The 21,793-nt window shown below is 43.4% G+C and overlaps 2 protein-coding genes across 3 annotated transcripts in view; one reads left to right on the top strand and one right to left on the bottom strand.

Annotated features, from left to right (window-relative positions):
• The window catches only part of MCUB (mitochondrial calcium uniporter dominant negative subunit beta), a 100,200-nt gene extending 92,364 nt beyond the window's left edge, over window positions 1-7,836 (top strand). The window contains 1 exon segment of the mRNA XM_030864079.3: window positions 1,289-7,836. The gene's annotated coding sequence lies outside the window, so the exon portion shown is untranslated.
• CASP6 (caspase 6) lies at window positions 2,097-18,784 on the bottom strand. Of its 2 annotated transcripts, none has more exons than XM_030864081.3 (7): window positions 18,699-18,784; window positions 12,611-12,650; window positions 10,634-10,780; window positions 10,118-10,194; window positions 6,680-6,855; window positions 3,376-3,535; window positions 2,097-2,716 (listed from the first exon to the last, which is right to left on the bottom strand). In XM_030864081.3, the coding sequence occupies exons 1-7, from the start codon at window positions 18,736-18,738 to the stop codon at window positions 2,478-2,480; spliced, it is 879 nt and encodes a 292-aa protein (XP_030719941.2). In that variant the 5' UTR covers window positions 18,739-18,784; the 3' UTR covers window positions 2,097-2,477. The 2 variants fall into 2 exon arrangements, with proteins under 2 accessions (XP_030719941.2, XP_060155085.1); XM_060299102.2 differs by having other exon boundaries at window positions 10,634-12,006; window positions 18,699-18,727.
• Between the last annotated feature and the right edge of the window lie 3,009 nt (window positions 18,785-21,793).

The raw sequence follows: 21,793 nt of genomic DNA, 5'->3' as shown, positions 1-21,793 counted from the left end.
TCACCTGCTGGTTTGTATCAGTATCTCCGAAACCTGGAGATGCTGAATTAGCAGTATATTAGTGTGTTTTATTAACAAGCTAAGAATATGCACTAATGTCTTTATAATGAATTTCACCAGGTTAAGTATTATGACAAATTCTTAGGACATGTTCTGCGTTTGAGAAACTCTATTCCCAGCAAGACAAGACTGTCAATATAATGAAAGAACAGGGAGTGGTGTTTGCTTTATTCACTGATGCATCCATCCCAAGAATACCTGGCTCCTATGAGGTACCCAAGAGAGACAGGTTTAAGGTCTGTGGAAATTTCATGTATAGTGCTGGGGAAAAGCTGAGACTAGGAAAGTAGAAAGGATGGCTTCTGAATTCTCAAACTGTCTAAAGGAAAACCTGGGAAAAAGGGGTAGACAAGAGCCTGTTTTTGTATATAAAGTTTTATTGGAACACAGCTATGCCCACTGATGCACTGACTGTGGCTGTTCTCACACTATAGCAGCAGGGTTGACTGCAGCAGAGACAGCAGGCCTGCAAAGCCCAGCATAGTTACTCTCTGGCTCTTTACAGAAAAATTTTACTGACCCCTGAACTAGAATGTGAAAGACAATTCTCAAAGAACACTGCTGTGTGTTTAGGGCTTCAGTAAAGTTGTCATGCGAAAAATGAATTAATTCTTAGTAAAGACAGCTCCCTTTGACTTGGATCTTCCCACTTGACAAAGTAAAATAAAGTTTAATTCTTCAGAGAAGGAGCTACACGTAGGTCACATTGTACTTACTTTATGACACGTGAAACTGATTTCTGAGTACCCAGGGGATGACAGCTCAGTGATCAGAGGCAAGCCTCTCTGACCTTTTTACTATTTAAACTGTAGTTTCTCAGATGAGACATGTCATTTATGTTAAACCTTTATAGATCAGTTATTAACAGAGAGTACGAAATTTCTACTCAAGTTCCAAGCTGTAAGTTAAACAGATTGGAACTAAAACTAAAGGAATCCAAATTACACGTTAGTTTTATTACAAAAGGATTGTTTTATCCTGAGACAATTGTTATAAACGAAATTCAGCTGTGTCCCTATGGCTTCCACAGCTCAAACTTGATGGCATTTTGACGCCCAGATAGGTAGGTACCAGTGTCATCTGTACAAGAGGATTTTACTCAGATAAACCTTTGGTCACATTCAAGGGAAAAAAAAAATGTGTGTGTGTGTGAGGGGGGTTTGTTGAGCTTTTTAATAACATGAGCTAATGTCTCTTAGGTAACCAAAGCTGTATATTCTTTGCCTAGAGGGCCAGGCCCGTGTTCGTTGGATGAACTGAGGAGAGCTTCTGTAGTCATTTGCTCTTGCAAGAAGAGCCGGCAGCACCTGTGGGTCGGGGGTTAAAGGAAAGGTACAATGTTCAACCGACAGTGAAGTCCCTGTCATGACCACAAAAAAAAAGGTATAAATGTCCCACGGACCTTAGCGTACAGTTGGCACGTGTTTTGAACTACAACTGAAACAGCACAGGCAAACTACTGCTTCTGAACTAGCAACTCACAAGTTTGTTATCAAAGCCCAAACTTTTAATCATATTCAGCCTCCGGCAGGTTATTAACAAAACATATTACTCAAAATTTACATATCATATTAGTAAGAACTGAATCTTAAAAGTAACATCTGGGAATTCCCTGGCGGTCCAGTGGTTAAGACTCCGAGCTTCCACTGCAGGGGGCACGGGTTCATTCGCTGGTCGGGGAACTAAGATCCTGCATGCCGCATGCCGCGTGGCACAGCCAAAAGAAAAAAAAGGTAACATCTATTATTCCATGAACATGATGATGGTCTGTGAGTGGGACTGCCGGACAGTGTATAGTAACTAACACGCAAGATACTGACAGAATCAAACTTTGCAAGTGTGTAGCCTCTACTGACTAAGAATTAACTGTGTTTTTATATTTCTTCCTCAGAATGCCATGTAATAGTTCTTGAAGACTCTTTTTTTTTTTTAAGTGAGAGTTAAAGTCTTATATAAAAAGTGATAATTCATATGTAGATTAATTTATATGACCAAGTAAAACAAGCATCTATAAGTTACACAAATGAGTAAGAATGTGAATTTGAAAAATTTAATAAAGGATGAATTTCAGATATTAAAGGAAAACAACAAATTATTAGGTTCAAAAACTTTTAAAAACATTATAAAGTTTTATAAAAAGTCACAGAATACAAGTTAAATCAGTCAGGTATTTTGACTAACCTTGCAATTTACTACAAAAGTCAAGTATTACAAATGCTTGTGGATTTTTATTTATAGGAATTCCCTGAGGATTTCATTTCTACACATATCAAACCCCTTCACCATGTCCAATGTGAGCTGTTTTTTTGTAAAGTTCTCTCATTAGAGCTTAAGACATTTAAAATTGCTGTACCATTACCGAGTGATACTTCTTTATATAAAAATACAGATACATAAAACAAAATAGCACCTATCAATCATTTAGATTTTGGAAAGAAATGCAGCTTTTTAGTTAGCATTGAGGCAAAGCAGGGCACCTGCTTCTTTCCAATTGCACTTGGGTCTCTGCAGATGCCCACTCGGCGCTGAGAAACTTTCCTGTTCACCAGCGTGAGGAGTTCTGTGAACTCTAAGGAGGACCCGAATTTTCCCAGCATCTCGCACAAATCTTGAATGTACCATGAGCCATTCACAGTTTCCCGATGAGAATAATAACCTAAAAAAGATAGACAGGAGAGCCACTGAAGTTTTCTGGTCACTTACTGTGACAGAAAAACACCTTTAGAAAGTCTGAGTTCTTAAAACTCCTTGGAGAAGACTAAGATGTGCCGTGATACAGTTTTAAAAGTTTTCTCTGTTGACTATTCTCATGTGGGAAAAACGATTAATTCCATACAGTTCTATAAAAATAGGGTTAATGCTATGTAATTTTCTCCATTTCCTAAAAATTCCCAAGATAGTAGTAACCAGGCAATGATTTCTGAGACAAGCGATTAGAAAAAAGAAAAACATAAAATTATTTAGTGCAAGATCAGAGAACAACTGTCATCAGAATAGTTTTCAACGTTTTCCGTGAGCGTTACCACAGAAGCAGTGTCACCATCAGTAACTGACATATTCTGCTGCTCATATTCAATATAATTAGCCTTGTAGCTTTCTTTAACATAGTTCTCAGGAAGGATTTTTCTGTAAGGTATTTTATCCTTTTAGATATCACTCTGATCACATGGCACAAAGAAGTCCATTAAGCCTCTGAGCTTCACGACCAAATCACATGCCCCATTAGAAGGACCTCAGCCAAGTCAAGCCCAGGTGAAACTTACAGGAACTTAGCCAAGAAAGCCAATTATACATTTGTATCAAACACCCACACACCTTCTGCCACAGAGTAACACATGAGGAAGTCTGCTCCAGCAGGAAGTGCGTAAACTGAGGCTGCATCCACCTGGGTTAGGTTGACATCCAGCTTGCTGGTCTGATGATCCACTGCGTCCAAAGGGATGACTGGCACGTCGTGCTGGTTTCCCCGACATGCCTACGAGACAAGCAGGAAAATCCCTTCCTTTACCTACCTGTTCTTCCCAGTGCTTCACGTTCACAGTGAACGTATGCTGCAGTTCGCCTCCACTGCAACATCAACAGAAGCCACTTTACAGGAGCTTCAGAAACAATGCATTCAGCTTTAGAGCAGGCCAAAGCTGACAGGTTTTTTTCCTACTTACGTTTTCCTATAGTTAATGCTGATTGAATGGTACACTGTAAAAGGGAGAGCATCTGTGTTTTACAGTTTCTTAGGGATTACCCACACCATGGCACCAAGAGTCACCCTTTCTTTTAAAAGCTATAGTATGTGCCTAAGTGTTTCTATATAATCAGGTAATGTATTCCCAGATTGGGTTTTCCTTGCCAAGAGGCCGCCATAAATTGTTAAGGGTCAAAATGACACCACATGACCTGGGAGGACATCTATTAATGTGCCTCCTGCCTTTTGCTCCTACTTTAAAGTGAGGGCTCAAATTCTTACTAATTCTGACTCACACAAGGGCTAACATTAATTTCTACTCAAATAACTATTATGGGCTGCATTTTGTCCCTCCCCGATTTATACACTAAGGACTTAAATATATAACCCCCAGTATTTCAAATGTGACTGTATTTGCTGATGTGGCCTTTAAAGAGATAGTTAAGGTAAAATCAGGTCCTATTGGTGGGCCCTAACCCACTATGACTGGCATCCTTATAAAAAGAGACCAGGACACAGACATGCACAGAGGAAAGACCATGTGAACAGAAGCCACCTCCCAGGCAAGGAGAGAGGCCTCAGAAGAAATCAACCCTGCTGACACCTTGATCTCAGACTTCTAACCTCCAGAACCGCAAGAAAATACATTTCTCTTGTCTAAGCTACCCAGTTTGTGTACAGGCAGACCTCAGAGATATTGCAGATTCGGTTCCAGACTGCAGCAACACAGTGAGTACTGCAATAAAGTGAGTCACATGGATTTTTGGTTTCCCAGTGCATATAAAAGTTATGTTTACACTATACTGTAGTCTATTAAGTGTGCAATAGCATTATGTCTAAAAGTACAGACCTTAATTAAAAATACTTTATTGCTAAAAAATGCTAACCATCACCTGAGTCTTCAGCTAGTCATAATCCTTTTGCAATAGTAATGTCAAAATCACAGTCATAACAAATATAATGAAAAAGTTTGAAATATGAAAATTACCAAAATATGACACACAAATGAAGTGAGCAAATGCAGTTGGAAAAATGGCATCAACACAGGGTTGCCACAAACCTTCAATTTGTTTAAAAAAAAAAACACTATCTTCAAAGTGCAATAAAGTGAGGTATGCCTGTACTTTGTTCTAGGAGCCCCGGTAAACTTAATACAGTGCTCTTAACAAGATTCTGCTGTAGTATTATAAATGCATTCATCAGTTCTGAAATGGCTGAAGAATTAGAAGCTTTAAAAGAAACAGTTCGGATGGATTTCAGAGTTATATAAATAGAAGATCCCTAATATCCTATTTTTTACAGGAAGATTTTGATCTTATATAGTATTACCAGGCTTATTTTCAGACCTTATTTTCAACTGTCTTCCTAAATGGAATGTGGAACACATGGAACTCAGTGCCATCACTTGCCAAGCCAACTGCAGCAAGAATAAGAGCCAGCCTTTACCGGGGGCCTGCCGTGTGCCAGGCACTGTTCGAAGTGTGTTTCATGTTAGGCCAGATCATTTTATCCTCTCAGCCACCCCATGAGCCAGTGCTATTTTATCCCTGTGTCACAGATGAAGAACCTGAGGCATAGAGAAATGAAATAACTTGGCAAAACATTTTCCTCCTTTGTGGCCCATGAGTTATTTCCAATTCTCCTGTCTGACAGTGCTGGCCACTCCCTTTTTCATGAGCAGTCTCACCTGTCATTTCTTTTTTTTTTAATATTTATTTATATTTTGGCTGCGACGGGTCTTCGTTGCTGTGCGCAGGCGGGCTTTTCTCTCTAGTTTTGCCGAGCAGGGGCTACTCTTTGTTGCCGTGTGCAGGCTTCTCATTGCGGTGGCTTCTCTTGCCACAGAGCACAGGCTCTACGCGCGCGAGCTTCAGTAGCTGTGGTGCGTGGGCTCAGTAGTTGTGGCTCGCGGGCTCTAGAGCGCAGGCTCAGTAGTTGTGGTACACGGGCTTAGTTGCTCCGCAACTTGCAGGATCTTAGTTCCCCGACCAGGGATTGAACTCGGGGCCCTGGCAGTGAGAGCACTAAGTCCTAACCTCTGGACTGCCATGGAATTCCCTCTACACTCGTTTTGCAGGCTATACTTGACATGGGGAAACGCATCTACTCCCATGCCTTCCAGTACCACCCACCCATCCCCTCATTACTCCCAAACTTACTTCTCTAAGCCGGGCTGCCTGTCTCAAGTTCTAGACCTGTATCTCCAATGACATGTCTCACAGACACCCCAGTGCAGCTGTCCAAACATGAAACCAGGGAGTCATCCTTGACTTTTTTTTTTTAAGCCCCCCTACTCCCTTCCTCAAGGTACGGCAGGGTGTGAAACGTGGCTGTGTCCTCCATGCCGTTCATGGAAATAGAGGATTGCAGCCCTGGAACGTGAGGAATTCCCTTTTTTGTTCAGAATCCTTATTGAGGTACCAAATGATGTTATTCAAGCCCCCAAATATTTTTATCCCTAATACCAGTTTGGCAGTGGGTAACCGCATCTTGGCCTAAGGGAAAATGTGAAAGGACGAAGATGTGAAAGGACGAAGCAAGCTAGGACTAGAAGTCTTTATGCCCACATTCTTCCCACCAGCTAGCACGCTCTCCAGCCCCCAAACCAACCCTGGTCTTAACAGGTGGCCCTGCACTGCACTTGCCCACCAGCAGGTGCTCGTCCAGCGGCTCTGCCTTGACACTGGGCTGGGCCAGGGAGCAGCACATTCGTTATTTTGAGTCATTTCCAATGTCAATCCAAGTAATGAAGATACTGAGAATCTTTATGTTAAGAAAGAATTACTAACAGCTCAAACTGCGACTCTGGCTAGGATTCAAAAAGGGCCTTTCCGATCTACTGGAGAAAGTTACTTCCGAAATCAGCTTTAGTTCTTTCTAGTCACATGTACAGAACGATGGCCTTGATAATTAAGACTATAACATAATCAGTCTTACCTGAATGATAAATATCTTGGGTTTTCCAACCAGGCTCTGACACTTGTCTCCTTTGAACAAGCCAGTCAGTGTCTGAATTTCAATCTTGGCATCATATGCATAGATGTGGTTGCCTTCACCGTGACTCAGGAAAACACACAAAAAGCAATCGGCGTCTACATGGCTAGCGGTTGATGCTAAAAAGGCACCCAAAAGTTACTCAGAAATGAAAATAAGGTGCTTATTATCTACATCTAAAAATTTAATTTACTAATATTAGAATAAAGTTACATACATACAATTGAGGGAGGGGGAAAATTTGTTATAATATAAAATGTCTGTAATGAAACAACTTAGAATTTAATCAAGCAATAATTTATACCATACTATATCTGATTTTTTAAAAATCCAAATTATTACAGTTCAAAGTAATAGAGGTGAACAGATTTTGTTGGCTCTCCTAAAACACAGAATAATGACATGGAAAACCTAAAGGGATTATTGTGGGGAACGCCCTTAAAAGATCCAAGTCATTTTGGCAATACAAGTTTCTTTGAATCAGCAGAGACCTTCTGGAAAGACCCCAAAACTACTACATAACACCTCCCTACGTGTCGCTGCACCTCCAAGGTGTGCAGCACCTTCACTATATGTCCGCGGCGCTCAGAGCTTCCGAAAGAGTATTAAGACAGGAGAGTGATGTCCTCCAAAGCTGAGGAGCAAGCAAAGTAGAAAACCTGGTAAGCAGCCAGTTGAAATTATTTACAGGTTAAAGAAGAACTCTTCCTCAAAAAATTAAAAATAGAACTACTGTATCCTGCACTTCCACTTCTGGGTATTTATCCAAAGACAACAAAAATGCTCATTTGAAAAGATATATGAACCCTCATATTCATTGCAGCAATTATTACAATAGCCAAGATATGGAAGCAACCTAAATGTCCAACAGTGGATGAATGGATAAAAAAGACGTGTGTATATACAGGGGCTTACCATTCAGCCATTAAGAAAAGAAATCTCGCCATTTGCAACAACATTGACTGAATCCTGAGAGCATTATGCTAAGTGAGGGAAGGCAGAGAAAGACATGGTCTTGCTGTATGTGGAATCCAAAACGCCAGCCAGCAAGCAGGCGACCAACCTCAAAGATGCAGAGAAAAGACTGGTGGCTGCTGGGGCAGAGGCAGGGGTGGGGTGGGTGTGGCCAAATGGGGGAGGGGGCAGAGGTACTAACTTCCAGTTCCACAAATACATAAGTCCCGGGGACGTAACGGACAGCATGGTGACTGTAGTTAACAATACGGTATCGCATACTGGAAAGCTGCCGAGAGAGGAGAGCTTCAGAAGTCCTCATCACAAGAAAGGACAGTCTTTGTAAGTACGTACGGTGACAGACGGTCACCACACTTCCTGTGGTGACCGTTTCCCAGTGTATGCAAATACCAAATCATTATGCCGTATACCTGAAACTAATGTTATATGTCACTTATACCTCAATTTAAAAAAAAGGAGCTCGGAAGAAAGTTTAATTATGTAAATGTTATAATAGTCCTTTGACAAATTACTTAAAAATCCATGACATGTAGTGATTATTACAAACGTAAGTTGTGAATTTACCTACTACTGCATAGTGATGTAGAAATTAAGAGATAATGTAGCAGGAATGTACAGTGGAGAAAGGACAGCCTCTTCAATAAGTGGTGCTGGGAAAACTGGACAGATACATGTAAAAGAATGAAATTAGAACACTCCCTAACACCATACACAAAAATAGGCTCAAAATGGATTAAAGACCTAAATGTAAGGCCAGAAACTATCAAACTCTTAGAGGAAAACATGGGCAGAACACTCTATGACATAAATCACAGCAGGATCCTTTTTGACCCACCTCCTAGAGTAATGGAAATAAAAACAAACAAATGGGACCTAATGAAACTTGAAAGCTTTTGCACAGCAAAGGAAACCATAAACAATACCAAAAGACAACCCTCAGAATGGGAGAAAATATTTGCAAATGAAGCAACTGACAAAGGATTAATCTCCAAAATTTACAAGCAGCTCGTGCAGTTCAATATCAAAAAAACAAACAACCCAATCCAAAAATGGGCAGAAGACCTAAATAGACATTTCTCCAAAGAAGATATACAGACTGCCAACAAACACATGAAAGAATGCTCAACATCATTAATCATTAGAGAAATGCAAGTCAAAACTACAATGAGGTACCACCTCACACTGGTCAGAATGGCCATCATTAAAAAGTCTACAAATAACAAATGATGGAGAGGGCATGGAGAAAAGGGAACCCTCCTACACTGTTGGTGGGAATGTAAATTGATACAGCCACTGTGGAGAACAGTATGGAGGTTCCTTTAAAAACTACAAATAGAACTACCATATGACCCAGCAATCCCACTACTGGGCATATACCCTGAGAAAACCATAATTCAAAAAGAGTCATGTACCAAAATGTTCATTGCAGCTCTATTTACAATAGCCCAGAGATGGAAACAACCTAAGTGTCCATCATCAGATGAATGGATAAAGATGTGGCACATATATACAATGGAATATTACTCAGCCATAAAAAGAAATGAAATTGAGCTATTTGTAATGAGGTGGATAGACCTAGAGTCCGTCATACAGAGTGAAGTAAGTCAGAAAGAGACAAATACCGTATGCTAACACATATATATGGAATTTAAGGGGGAAAAAAAATGTCATGAAGAACCTAGGGGTAAGACAGGAATAAAGACACAGACCTACTAGAGAATGGACTTGAGGACATGGGGAGGGGGAAGGGTAAGCTGTGACAAAGCGAGAGAGAGGCATGGACATATATACACTACCAAACGTAAGGTTGATAGCTAGTGGGAAGCAGCTGCATAACACAGGGAGATCAGCTCGGTGCTTTGTGACCACCTAGAGGGGTGGGATAGGGAGGGTGGGCGGGAGGGAGGGAGACGCAAGAGGGAAGAGATATGGGAACATATGTATATATATATAACTGATTCATTTTGTTGTAAAGCAGAAACTAACCATTGTAAAGCAATTATACTCCAATAAAGATGTTAAAAAAAAAGAGATAATGTATATAAATCAACAGTATTATGAAACCAGTAAAAAACTTGGGTATGGAAGGAGTCAATTAAAAAATGACTACCCAGCATCTGTAGTATTTGCATTTTCGGCTTTTAATTGCCAAATGAAAAGATCATTTTATTCATTTCTAGAGTAATAGACTGTATCTTTGGAGGCACAATACTTTGCAAAGGTCTCTAAATCTGGTAGGTAGCACAATCAGAGAGGCACAACCAGAACCTATAACCCATGCTAAATTAATTGACAAGGCTTTTTCACAGTACGGTTAATTATTTGGACCTGTCTTTACACATAGGATAATTGAAAACTACTCAATCCCATCAGAGGAATATGAATAAGAAAACTATTGATACCTACCCTCGTGAATTCTGAGCAGTAGTTCTTCTGCTTTAAGATCATCAAAGCATTTCACTTCAAATCCTAGATCTGAAAACCTGGAGATGATAAATTAAATTGGATGTTAGCTTAGGAGCTATTCAGAGCTGTCACACACCCCTAATTATTTAAGGAATCTATACACATTTTTATGACATATAAATTGACTTTTCTTTAGAGAGAAAGAAAAATCAAATATGACAATGATCATTTTCCTTGATAACCCTCGGTAGGAAGGGATTTATTCATGATAACTGATTTAAGTTACAATACTGCCATCTACTATGCAGATAGACTTATAACAATGCAAAGAATGTTAACATTTAGTAGAAAAGGATTAGGGGGGAAATTCAGGCAAGTTCTTAAGGGAGGCTGTGCCCAAATGAGGTTCATCCTCAAATACTCTTGCTCTGTTATTTCATCAGTGTGGACAAGTTTTGATAAGTAGTTATCACTTAAATATCTCACCATCTCGACATATAGATCAAACCATACTACCTGCGCTTAAGATTGTCTCTGTCGGCGCTGGTGCCCTGCCTGTCTGGTAGGGTTAAGTGCCAGAAGAACCTCTCATGATTGAAGATTAAAGCAATTCCTCTCCTCTTGTGGTTCATTTTGTACGTTTCTGCCGGATCAAACACTTCTCTGTTTATGAAAAGTTTTAAAAACAATCACTTAAGTCATATTAAATAACGAGCTCCTCCAAGCCCAAGGTCAACATATAGAGTAGATAGAGGTCTGCTGCATCCACCTCCTCTGCTAGGCGGACAGACCACTGGTGTGCCCCAGGGAAGCCTCCCAGCCACACTGGCAAGGAAAGTCCTGAAATATTGGGTGGACCAAAAAGTTCCTTCGGAATTTAAGTAAAAGACAGACACATTTTCCATCTTCACCAAGAACTTTATTGAACAACATATTTACCGTTTTGTTGCACTACCTTCTGCCATTTTTCAGGCAACTTCAATTCCATCTTCTCAAAACTTTTTATCTTTTTGAGCAAAGAACTGTTCCAGGTGCCTTTTACAGTCTACCGGGGAACTGAAATTTTTTTCCATTAAGAGAATTTTGTAAAGACTGAAATAAATGGAGATCTGAAGGTGCGATGTCTGGTGAATACGGCAGATGAATCAGAACTTCCCAGCCAAGCTGTAACAGTATTTGCCTGGTCATCAGAGGAACATGCAGTCTTGCGTTATCCTGATGGAAGATTAGGCATTTTCTGTTGACTAATTCTGGACGCTTTCATCGAGTGCTGCTTTCAGTTGGTCTAACTGGGGGCAGTACTTGTTGAAACGAATCGTTTGGTTTTCCGGAAGGAGCTCATAATACAGAACTCCCTCCCGATCCCACCACAGACACAACATCACCTTCTTTGGAATGAAGACCAGCCTTTAGTGTGGTTGATGGTGGTTCATTTCGCTTGCCCCACGATCTCTTCCATTCCACGTTATTGCTCAGTATCCACTTTTCATCGCCCGTCACAATTTGTTAAAAATGGAACGTTTTCATTACGTAAAGAATCGCATGTGGAAATACGGTCAGGAAGGTTTTTTTTTACTTGACTTATGTGGAACCCAAACATCAAAGTGACTGACATAACCAAGCTGGTGCAGATGATTTTCAGTGCTTGATTTGGGTATTCTGAGTATGTCGGCTATCTCCCGAGTGGTAGAACGTTGACTGTGCTCAATTAATGTCTCGATTTGATCGCTATCAACTTCAACTGGTCTACCTGACCGTGGAGCATCGTCCAGCGAGCAATCTGCAGCACGAAACTTTGCAAACCACTTCTGACACGTTCGATCAGTCACAGCACCTTCTCCATAGGCTGCACAAATCTTTTTTTGCGTTTCGGTTGCATTTTTACCTTTCTTGAAACAATAAAGCATAATATGTTGGAAATGTTGCTTTTTTCCTTCCATCTTCCATATTAAAATGGCTACACAAAAATTCACCAAGTTTGATAAGTCTTTTTTCAAATGCATGCTGATATGACGGCTGTCACAATACAATCTAACAAAATTGTTTTGAATGAAGTTAAAGACAACTAAGTGCTACTAGAGCCATCGAACGGAAAAAAGCGAACAAGCTTTTTGGCCCACCCAGTATTCCTGTACCAACGGGTAACAGCAGCCATGCTGAGCACCCCTACGCCCACCCCAATCCCTCTGCATGGGTGTCTTTCCCCCAGGTCTCCAGGAGTCAGCGACCAAGGACAACGGCCTGGCCCAGGCCTAGCCCCAGGGCCCATGCCATCCCAATTGTTCAGTATTTTGAACCTCAGTCTAGGTCCCTTCACAGCCAGGGGCAGCACAGCTATACTACCCTGCACATCTACAAACCAACCCTCCAAATGCTAAAACCTGACATTCTCAGTTCTGCTTTCTAGCTCCCAGGTCCCTTTCTTGCTTTGATTTCTGTAGGCTGATCATGATCAAAGGAAAAGACCTTTACTGGTAAAGAGCACATTTTTACCTCGTAGGGAAGGCATCTGTTTCTGTCATGTTTTGCTCACCTATTAAAAAAAAGTTGGGTTTTGTTAATATACTTTTTGACTTACGGGCATAAAACACATCAGGAACTCCCAGCTGCCTTGACTCCTATACTCTTAAGCCCCTTCTGTCTTGGTTAGTTTAAAGGTCAAAGTACGTGAGAAGGAGTAAGGGAGAAGGAAGGGAAAGAGCTATGAATAATAAATTAGAGTGGCATGGACTTATATACACTACCAAATGTAAAACAGATAGCAAGTGAGAAGCAGCTGCATAGCACAGGGAGATCAGCTCGGTGCTTTGTGACCACCTAGAGGGGTGGGATAGGGAGGGTGGGAGGGAGGGAGATGCAAGAGGGAGGGGATATGGGGATATATGTATACGTATAGCTGATTTACTTTGTTATAGAGCAGAAACTTAACACACCATTGTAAAGCAACTATACTCCAATAAAGATGTTAAAAAAATAAATAACTATAAATTAACAGCTCAATTTTTTCTCACCCCCAACTCTTACATGCAAAATAAAACAGATTAGAAATGGAGAAAATTTTAAAAAAAATTTTTAATGGAGAAAATATTACTCAAACACATTCGTTGCAAAATATGTCTAAAGTAACAAATGTAGCTCTGATTATGCAGCTCAAATGAAATATGAAATTGCTTGATATTGCAGAAAATGTTTTTGCAAATATTCTCTGAAACAGAGAAGGGATTAAGTCAAGCAAGAGAACTGAACAGAGCGTGGTTAATACTGGATTACCCTGCCACCTGGAAGAGGTAGACGTTTGGTGGAGGAAGGGAAAGGGCAAAGGCTCAGACTTTGATCTCCTGAATGACACATGTGCACTTACGACCCTGTAATCGGGACCCTCTGCTCCTGACCCACGAACAGACTTCCCCACCCCCGAGACAGCCTCTCACTGAATCCCTCTCTACTCCCGGGAACAGTGCTGTGCAACACAGCTCTCTGCAATGACAGAATTCCCTACACCAGAGCTGTCCCATAGGGCAGCCACTGGCCACATGTGGTCTTGAGCACTTGAAATGTGGCTAGTGTAACTGACGAACTCAGTTAATTAAATTAATTTAAACGTGTGGCCCGTGGCTTCTGTATTGGACAGCACAGTCAGTCTAAGCATCTTCTACAAGAAGGGCCCATACGCTCATAAATCTGTTTTTACCTGATAAACTTAAGAGCTTAAGAGGGGAGGGGAGAGAAGGTAATACAATATCAACAGTAGAGCAAGATGCACCTCTCAGTTGAGGTCTTTGAAGGAAGCGCAACAGACCCTCAGGGTAGACTCCTACCCATCATCTCCTAGTCAAGAGGGTGGGGTCCCCCTCTCTCCTTGGAGTCTTCTCCCTGACGCCTGACTGTTCTAACCTCGTGTCTCCTCACTGACAAAAATCCGCCCAGGGAGGGAGGATGAGGTGAGATGGGGAATTCAACTCCAGGGCCCTTTACCAGTCACTCTCAGCCTGTTCCTCACATAATGCACCCAGCATTCCAGCCAAGACCCCACAGCGGCCTTCCCCTTCCCCTGTGCCATAGGCCCCAATCAGTTTTTCTTAACCTTTTGCATCAGTTCCTGGCCTGGGTGATAAAATGCAGATTCCTGGATCCTAACCCTGACTTACAGAATCAGAATCCTGGGAAAGGTGACAATCTGCATTTTTAACAAGGTGATTTTTACTCACACCAAAGATGAGTCAAAAGCAGCCTCTAGTGCATCCTCCCCACGCTCCCAAAGTTTCTGTGCGACCCCACATCTTGCTCTAAGGTGGATACTTCATATTCCACACCCTGCTTTACTAGGAATACTTCCTACCAAGCACTCCTCTATCCAGGGGGACTTCCCTACTGTACAGCTGCTCTACTGGGGGATTTCCTACTCCACGCAGTATTCTAAAAGGGATCCCACCGACTCCACCCACTGCTCTACTAAGGTTACATGGTAGCTCATACACTGTTCCACCAGAACACTTCCTCCTCCACACACTGATGCTGGGGATACTTCCTGCTGTACACGCTGTCCTCCCAGGGACAGTACTTACTCCACACACTTCTCTACTAGAACACTTGCTGCTCTGCACACTCGACACTGGGGATACTTCCTACCACGCACAGTGCTCTCCAGGGATCCACAAACTCCTCTACCCAGAATACTTCCTGTACCACACACCAGTCTACCATGAAACCTCCAGCCCTACTCCACTACCAGGGCACTTCCTTCTCCACACACTGCTCTACTGGGGACACGTCCTACCCCACACACTGCTGTACAGCTGATGCTCCCTAATGAGACACCCCTCTACTTGGGATGCTGACCCAGTGAGCATACGGCTCTCTGGAGGATACTTCCGAGTCCACAGTTATGCCCAGGATACCTCCTCCTACACACCCCGTTCTACCAGGGTTACTTCCGGTGCCACACACTGTTCTACCCGGGATACAGAAATTGCTCTACTCGGAATACTTCCGACTGCACACAGTGATAAACCGGGATGCTTCGTGGTCCACACACTGCTCTGCTACGGATACTTCGACTCCACGTACTGCCCTACCTAGGACACAACCTATTCCACACCATGCTCTATCCTGGAGACTTCCTGCTTCACACACTGATCTACCAAGGTTACCTGGAAGCACCCACACACCGCTCTCCCCGGGACACGTCCTACTCTTCTTACTCTACAGATCACTCTACCCAGAATTCTCCCCACTCCACACACTGCTCTACGGAGGATACTTCCTTCTCCGCACACTTTCCACCGGCGATACTTCTGGCTCCACTCAGTGCTCGCCCGAGGATACATCCTACCTTTCCTACTCCACACACTGCTCTCTGTGACATACTGCTTACGAGGACGGGGCTCCACCGGAGCAGAGTTCCTTAATAGAGAGACCTCTTTACCGGGATACCTCCTCCTCAACAGCGCTGTGCCCAGGGACACTTCCCTCCTGCACTCAGTGCTCACCTAGGACACTTCCTGCCCCACGCACGGCTCCACTGAATGTACATCCTACGCTTCCCACTCCACAAACAGCCATACCCAGAATGCTTCCCACTCCACACGCTGTTCTCCTGGGATACTTCCCACTCCACACGGCTCTATGAAATGCTTCCTACTAAGACTCCCCGCTACTCAGGGATGCTGCCCTTCTGAACACACTGCTCTTCGAGCGCATAAACTCCTCCACCCAGAAGATTTCCTACAACGCACTGATACATCATGATACTTTCTAGTCCACACACTGCTCCCCCTGGGACACTTCCCACTTCTGACAACGCTCCATTGGGGATACTTCTACACGCTGCTCTTCCTGGGCTACGTCCTACTCACACACTGTTCTAACTGGGATTCCTCCTGCCCCACGATTGCTCTCCCCCGAAGAGCTCCACACCCTGTCTACCGGGGTACCTTCCTGCTCCCCACACTGCCCTACCAGAGTAATGCAGGGTTTTCTCTCCTTCCATTTTCAAAAGCTTTTGTTCCAGGATCCTTTTAATAACCTCACGTGCTTATCATTAAACCACTTATACAATAAAGAAATAGAACCACTCAAACTAAACACATGAAATCCCTATCTGAAAGCCAATCACCTCCTTCACCCGCCAAGAACCTGCACAGGCTGGAGAGCACCTGAGTCTTTTCTGTGATGCCCAGAGCAGTAGCAGACCCGGCAGTTCACCTCTCCCAGCTTTTGCACCTTGTTGGCTAGTGAGCCTAAGGCAGCTTGAAGTGTCCCTGGCGGAAGCTGTGCCAACTGGCCGGTCACCAAACTAACTCAGGACCTTGAGGGTGAAAGCACTGGAGAGGTACACCCGACTGGGTCTTTAAAGTTCCTTTTTCACAGTCTGAGGAAGGAGCTTCCCAATTCTCCTGGGCTGGATGTAATTTATGCTGTGCATTTGGGTCATCTCAAATACTGCCCTCAGCTTACAGACTTAGGAAAGATGGCCAGTTTTAAGTAGCTCAAGATTAATTTGTTTAAAATGACATTCAGTTTCAAAGTAAACAGATAGGACAATCTCAGTGAGGCATTTTTTAAAGTTTTTTTGTTGTTGTCACTGTTAACATGATAGTTGTAGAAAGACACTGGGCTGTGAAAACTTCAGTTCTGATCCTCACAGGCTCTAACCTTCACTCTGCTATAAACAGGCACCCTGTATCCTGCAATACCAATTACTGACCAAGTCCAGCTGCCACTCTGTGCTAGCAGTTTGTTGAATCAGAACAGAAAGCTATGAAGACAGACATTAGAACTGAGGTTCCAACACTTTTCCTGGAGTTGATCAATTTTACCCTGCTTCCAGAGAACATACAATGCGACTCTGTCGCAGTCACTTTAAACTGCATGTACCCAGCAGACCAGCTTTCAGGAAGGGTGTGCTTTAACAAGTATCATCGTACTGCATGAGTACAAACAAACTGGCTCTGTTGACATGGAGAAAATAAATCTTAATGAGGGAGAGACCCTATATAACATTTACAAATTCCTGTTCATCGGCAATCTTTTCATCAAAAATGGTTCCCAAAAAAAAAAAAAAGGTTCCGCCACTAAACCTGACTCTTGACCTCTTCTCCCCTCTCCTTGCCTCTGATTTAAGCAATTTTCCTCTCCACCACAATGCAACCACGACCTCATTGCTCCTTAAACAAGTTTAATTTTTACAAAACCAATCAATCATTCCTTTTTCCTCCACACCTTAACCTGTCAATGCCCCCAGCTACCATTTGTTGATGGCGTGGCACTTTAGATAACTTTATCTCACTCTGCTCCACAGGCCCTGTGAGACAGAGAAAGTGCAAGAGATTTGTCCAAGGTCAGTGCCCTGGAGTTGGTACTGAAGACACCGTTCTGACTGTAGATTCCAAAGTCCCTACACTCCCTGTCACCATGTTAAAACCGCTCCCACCAGAGAGAGACCAAAAACCTTTCTAAACTAAGTGTTTGTTCATTTCTCCCAACTTCTTCAGCATCTACTGTTGTCATCTTCATTCACTGCAGTATCTATGAAAATCTACCCATATTCCCTATCAACAATTGGTTTATTAATCCTACTTTGAGTGACTCATGTCAGGCCTGGAACACACTGGAAAAGGGGTAGGGTGGGGATTGAAAAGGGAGCAAGTAGGAAAAGGAAGGAGTGGTGGGCGACATGCGGTGACTAGTGGTCCCTCAAGCATCCTGGACCCCTGCCCCAGCTTCCCACCCCTCACCACTGGTTCCAAAAGGGAAACGGCCACTGGACCTCGCACTGTCCATCAGGGTAATGCCACTTCCTCCTGAACAACCATGGTGACTTTTACAACTTGCCTCTGGGGCAAAAGGCCTGTTTTGTGCGGCGAAGAATAAAAAGCTCTGAAATAAAGGCGCTCTGCATCGACTGACTGCCAGCGCTTCAAACCACCCCCCACTTTTTTTTTTTTTTTACTATGGCCAGAATTTCTAAACCTTATCAGTAAAATAATAAGTGACAGGGAAGAACGTTCTAAAGCATGCGTTTTGCAGAAGATCATTTTGTAGAGAATAGTTACTGTGGCTTTAACTTAAATTCACGAACAACTGCAGGTTTCCTGGAGGCAGGAGAGCCATGGCGGCTGTGCAGCCGCCGACGCCTGGATTTCGTCTCCAGGTTCAGAGCGGGCAAGCCCGGGGGCCTCTCTGCCCGGGCACTGCCTCGGGCCGGTCACGCTCCATTGTTACTGCAGGCAACCACTTCTTTTAACTGAGAAGTGAGAAAACAAAACAAGATCCAACCTCCAAAAGTTAACTTTCTTATGACCAAGCGCAGTTAAAGTTTAAATAGCCCCGACGGCTAGAGAGAGATCAGCGCCCGGAGGACAAAAGCGGCCAGGGCACGCCCCAGCGCTCGGCGCCGCCACCAGGGACCGCAAGGAGGAGGCGGCTAGGTTCCCGAGTTGTTTTTCTGAGCCCAGAAACTAAGCTGCGCCCACCGGACCTGAGCGCTTCCCTCCAAGACCCTCAGCTTCTTCTGGCCGCCGAGCAAAACCGGAGGAGCCCGCGTCCCCGCCCCCGCACCCCCCCGGTACCCGCCGCCTACCTGCACCGCGAGCCCCGCGGAGCCCCGACACCGAACTCATCGCGGCAGAGCGCGCAGCACCGACGCCCGGGCGGCCTCCGCTTCCTGAAGCCGGGCTGCAGCCCCCGCCCCTTCCTCCACCCCGCCCCCGCCTCCGCTACCCCCGCGCCCTCGCTCCCTGCCCGCCGCCTGCCGGAGGGTGGGACGGGGTCGGTGGTGGCAGTGCCCCGCGCAGAGTTAAGGCCCCTTTCCGTCACGCGGAGTTCGCCGAGGCAAGAGCGCCCGGGCACGGCAGGGGACCCGGTCTCCTCCGCCTGGCGCCTTGGAGAGCCGAACCCTGCTGTAGGGAGACGTCAGATTCTGTCCCGAGCACGAGCGGCGGCCCCGGGGTGGGAGGCTCCAGCCAACTGCAGATGACCTGCGGCGAGCTCCACGCTCAAGCCCCGCCCCAAGCGTTTGCTCCTCCTCACTCCCTCAAAGGTGCAGGCGGTTGTGTTCCTGCTTCCCTAGTAGTCCTTTCTCCAGTACGAGTTATTGATAGGATTTGTAAGAATTTACAATACTTTAAAACGCTCTTTGTTTGTATAGCGGATTCGGGCCAAAGTAAACTAGATGCCACTCCAGGATTCTCAAATGTGTCTTTTATAAGTAGAGGTAATTCGGGGAAGGAATCATGCAGAAGTTAGGAGACCGGACTCTGGGGTCTGTAGACTATGGCTTTTAACAACCCAGAGCATGTCTGTTACATTTAATTGAGCTCCTCTTCGGGTGGTTGGCTAGTGTGTAAATTTGCTTCAACGAACAACTCTGAATCGGAAGAAAAGGTGGCTTCCTCTTTCCCAACTTCTCTGGGTCTTGCCATTTAACAAGTAACCGACATCAGACTGGGGGAAAAATGTGTTAAGGCACCATTTCTAATACATTAAAGTAAGTATAAGGGATCCGTCTTCTATAAGCATCACCCCTTTATTGGGGAGGGAAAAATAAAATCTAACTTGGTAACTTTTCCTACATGTACTTGTGGACCATGCTTGGTCATTGAATAGATTATGAAATCAAAGGATTTTACTCCACGCCACTCACTGTTCAGTTCCTTGTAGGCATATTTCAGGAGTCACTAGCTTTGTTCCTTATTCTGCGGTGAAGACATGGAGGATCGGTATCTCCCTCGCATGGTGGTTGTAACAACTGAGTTAAATCACTGTATTCAGAACAGTGCCTGGCTTGTGAAGAGCTCAATACATTTTTACTGCCACCACCTGAAGCTTATGGAAAGTAAAATTGGCCTTCTTACGGTTTCCCCATTACGAAGCAGTTGCTTAGTATGTAGGAGGTGCTCAATAAATATTTATCCATTGAATGAGCTTCAGGGTTTCAGCATATGCACTCTGGACTTTACCCAGTTTGAATGAGTTATCTGACCACCAGAGCTTTCTGGTCCTTCTGCCTGGTTTTCACGGTCTCCTCTGCTTGAGCCCTGAAAACACTCCTTATATAGAAGTGGAACTCCAACTGGCTGACCTTCCATTTATCTGAAAGGAGCAGATGAAAGGAATTAATTTTTTCCCCCTAAGTGTCTTATCTCAGAATATTGTATTGCTTTTATAGCATGTGGTTATATATATTGTCTACCTTAAGAGATATAAATACAAAGCATTAGGGTACTTATTTCACAATTATAAATGCTAAATTCCAGCTTTTTAAAGCAATAGCTATCCCCCCAGTAAAAAGGGTAAGTGCCTGGGATTGAGAAATGGGCTGCCTAGGTTCTAATCCTGACTCCACCATTTTATTGGCTGTGAGACCATGGACAAGTACTTAAGGCAGTTTAACCTCCCCCAGCTTCAAATTCTTCTCTGTAAAATGGGGATCAAATTTACTCAATAGCTGAGATAGTAACTGCCAAAGTCCCAGAACAGTACCCAGCCCACAATAAGCTTTCAGTACATGTTATTTTTAGCTACTGAAGATTACCTACACCAGTTCTCAAACCGTAGTCTCTGAACCAGCAGGATCAACATCATCTGGGAACATACTAGAAATGAAAACTCTTGGGACCTACACAATCAGACCTACTGGATGAGAAGCTGGCGGTGGGGTCCAGCAGCTCATTTTAACAAGCCCTCCAGTGATTCTGCTGCAGGCTCACGTTTGAGACATAGACTAATTAGAATCCTACCAAGGAATCTCTTCCTTCTCAAAGAAGAAAAGAACCCAAAGCATTTCCATATTATTAAAATAATTAAGATATACTAAAGACCAAAAGTTAACAGGATGGCTTGATTCTTGCCATTATAGTGACTTTTAGTGACTTTAATTTTTAGTGACTTTTAGAAGTCACTTTTATGGATTTTCTGAAACTGAAGCTCTTAGCCACTGTTACCTATCCCAGGAATGAAATATATGGAATAAAGTTAAATTCAGAGATAATTCTAAAACTTAAATTTTGGCCTTTTCTCTTTTTTCAGTGTTACCCCACTAAACCTTGTTTTTTTCCTATATGAATCATAGGACTACCAAATTTCTACAATTCTGATTACTACACTTAAGAAAACTTGAGAGCCAACAAAGACATTTGTAAGGTAGGCAGCAAGGAGACTCTGAAGGATGTTTTGGAAACCTAATAAGCCCGAGACAAAAAAAAGCATAACATCACGGTGACCTGTACACAAATATGACACTGCTGATCTGGTTTTATTTTTATTGTTTTTTGTTGTTTTTTTTTTTTGCAGTACGCGGCCTCCCGTTGCAGAGCACAGGCTCCGGACGCGCAGGCTCCGCGGCATGTGGGATCTTCCCAGACCGGGGCATGAACCCATGTCCCCTGCATTGGCAGGCGGACTCTCAACCACTGCGCCACCAGGGAAGCCCTATTGATAACTATTAATTTAGCTATTTTTCATATACTGGTTGTACACAATTCTGTGAGAAAAACAGTAAACTAAAGGGGCTATTTCAATCATTAGAGCCAGGTGTTATACAAGACTTGAATATACTGCAGGGAGTTATCTGTGAATTTTGACCAATGCAATGTAACCTACGTGGAAGGATCCTTACCTAATAGGTTTCAGTCTACTCCCCAAAGTTACTAAAGTCAGTGTACTAAAAAGAGTTGT

Source organism: Globicephala melas, chromosome 5, assembly GCF_963455315.2.
Source record: "Globicephala melas chromosome 5, mGloMel1.2, whole genome shotgun sequence".
NCBI classification, from domain to species: Eukaryota; Metazoa; Chordata; class Mammalia; order Artiodactyla; family Delphinidae; genus Globicephala; species Globicephala melas.
This window is presented reverse-complemented; position numbering and strand designations above follow the sequence as displayed.

What these genes read in the sequence shown, in the direction of transcription:
- CASP6 (XM_030864081.3), bottom strand. Translation starts at nt 18,738, where the DNA reads ATGAGTTCGGTGTCGGGGCTCCGCGGGGCTCGCGGTGCAG. An exon ending in ACAGATGCCTTCCCTACGAG is followed by an intron (nt 10,781 to 12,610) that starts GTAAAAATGTGC and finishes TTTCATAAACAG; the next exon opens with AGAAGTGTTTGATCCGGCAG. An exon ending in ACTGCTCAGAATTCACGAGG is followed by an intron (nt 6,856 to 10,117) that starts GTAGGTATCAAT and finishes GTGCCTTTTTAG; the next exon opens with CATCAACCGCTAGCCATGTA.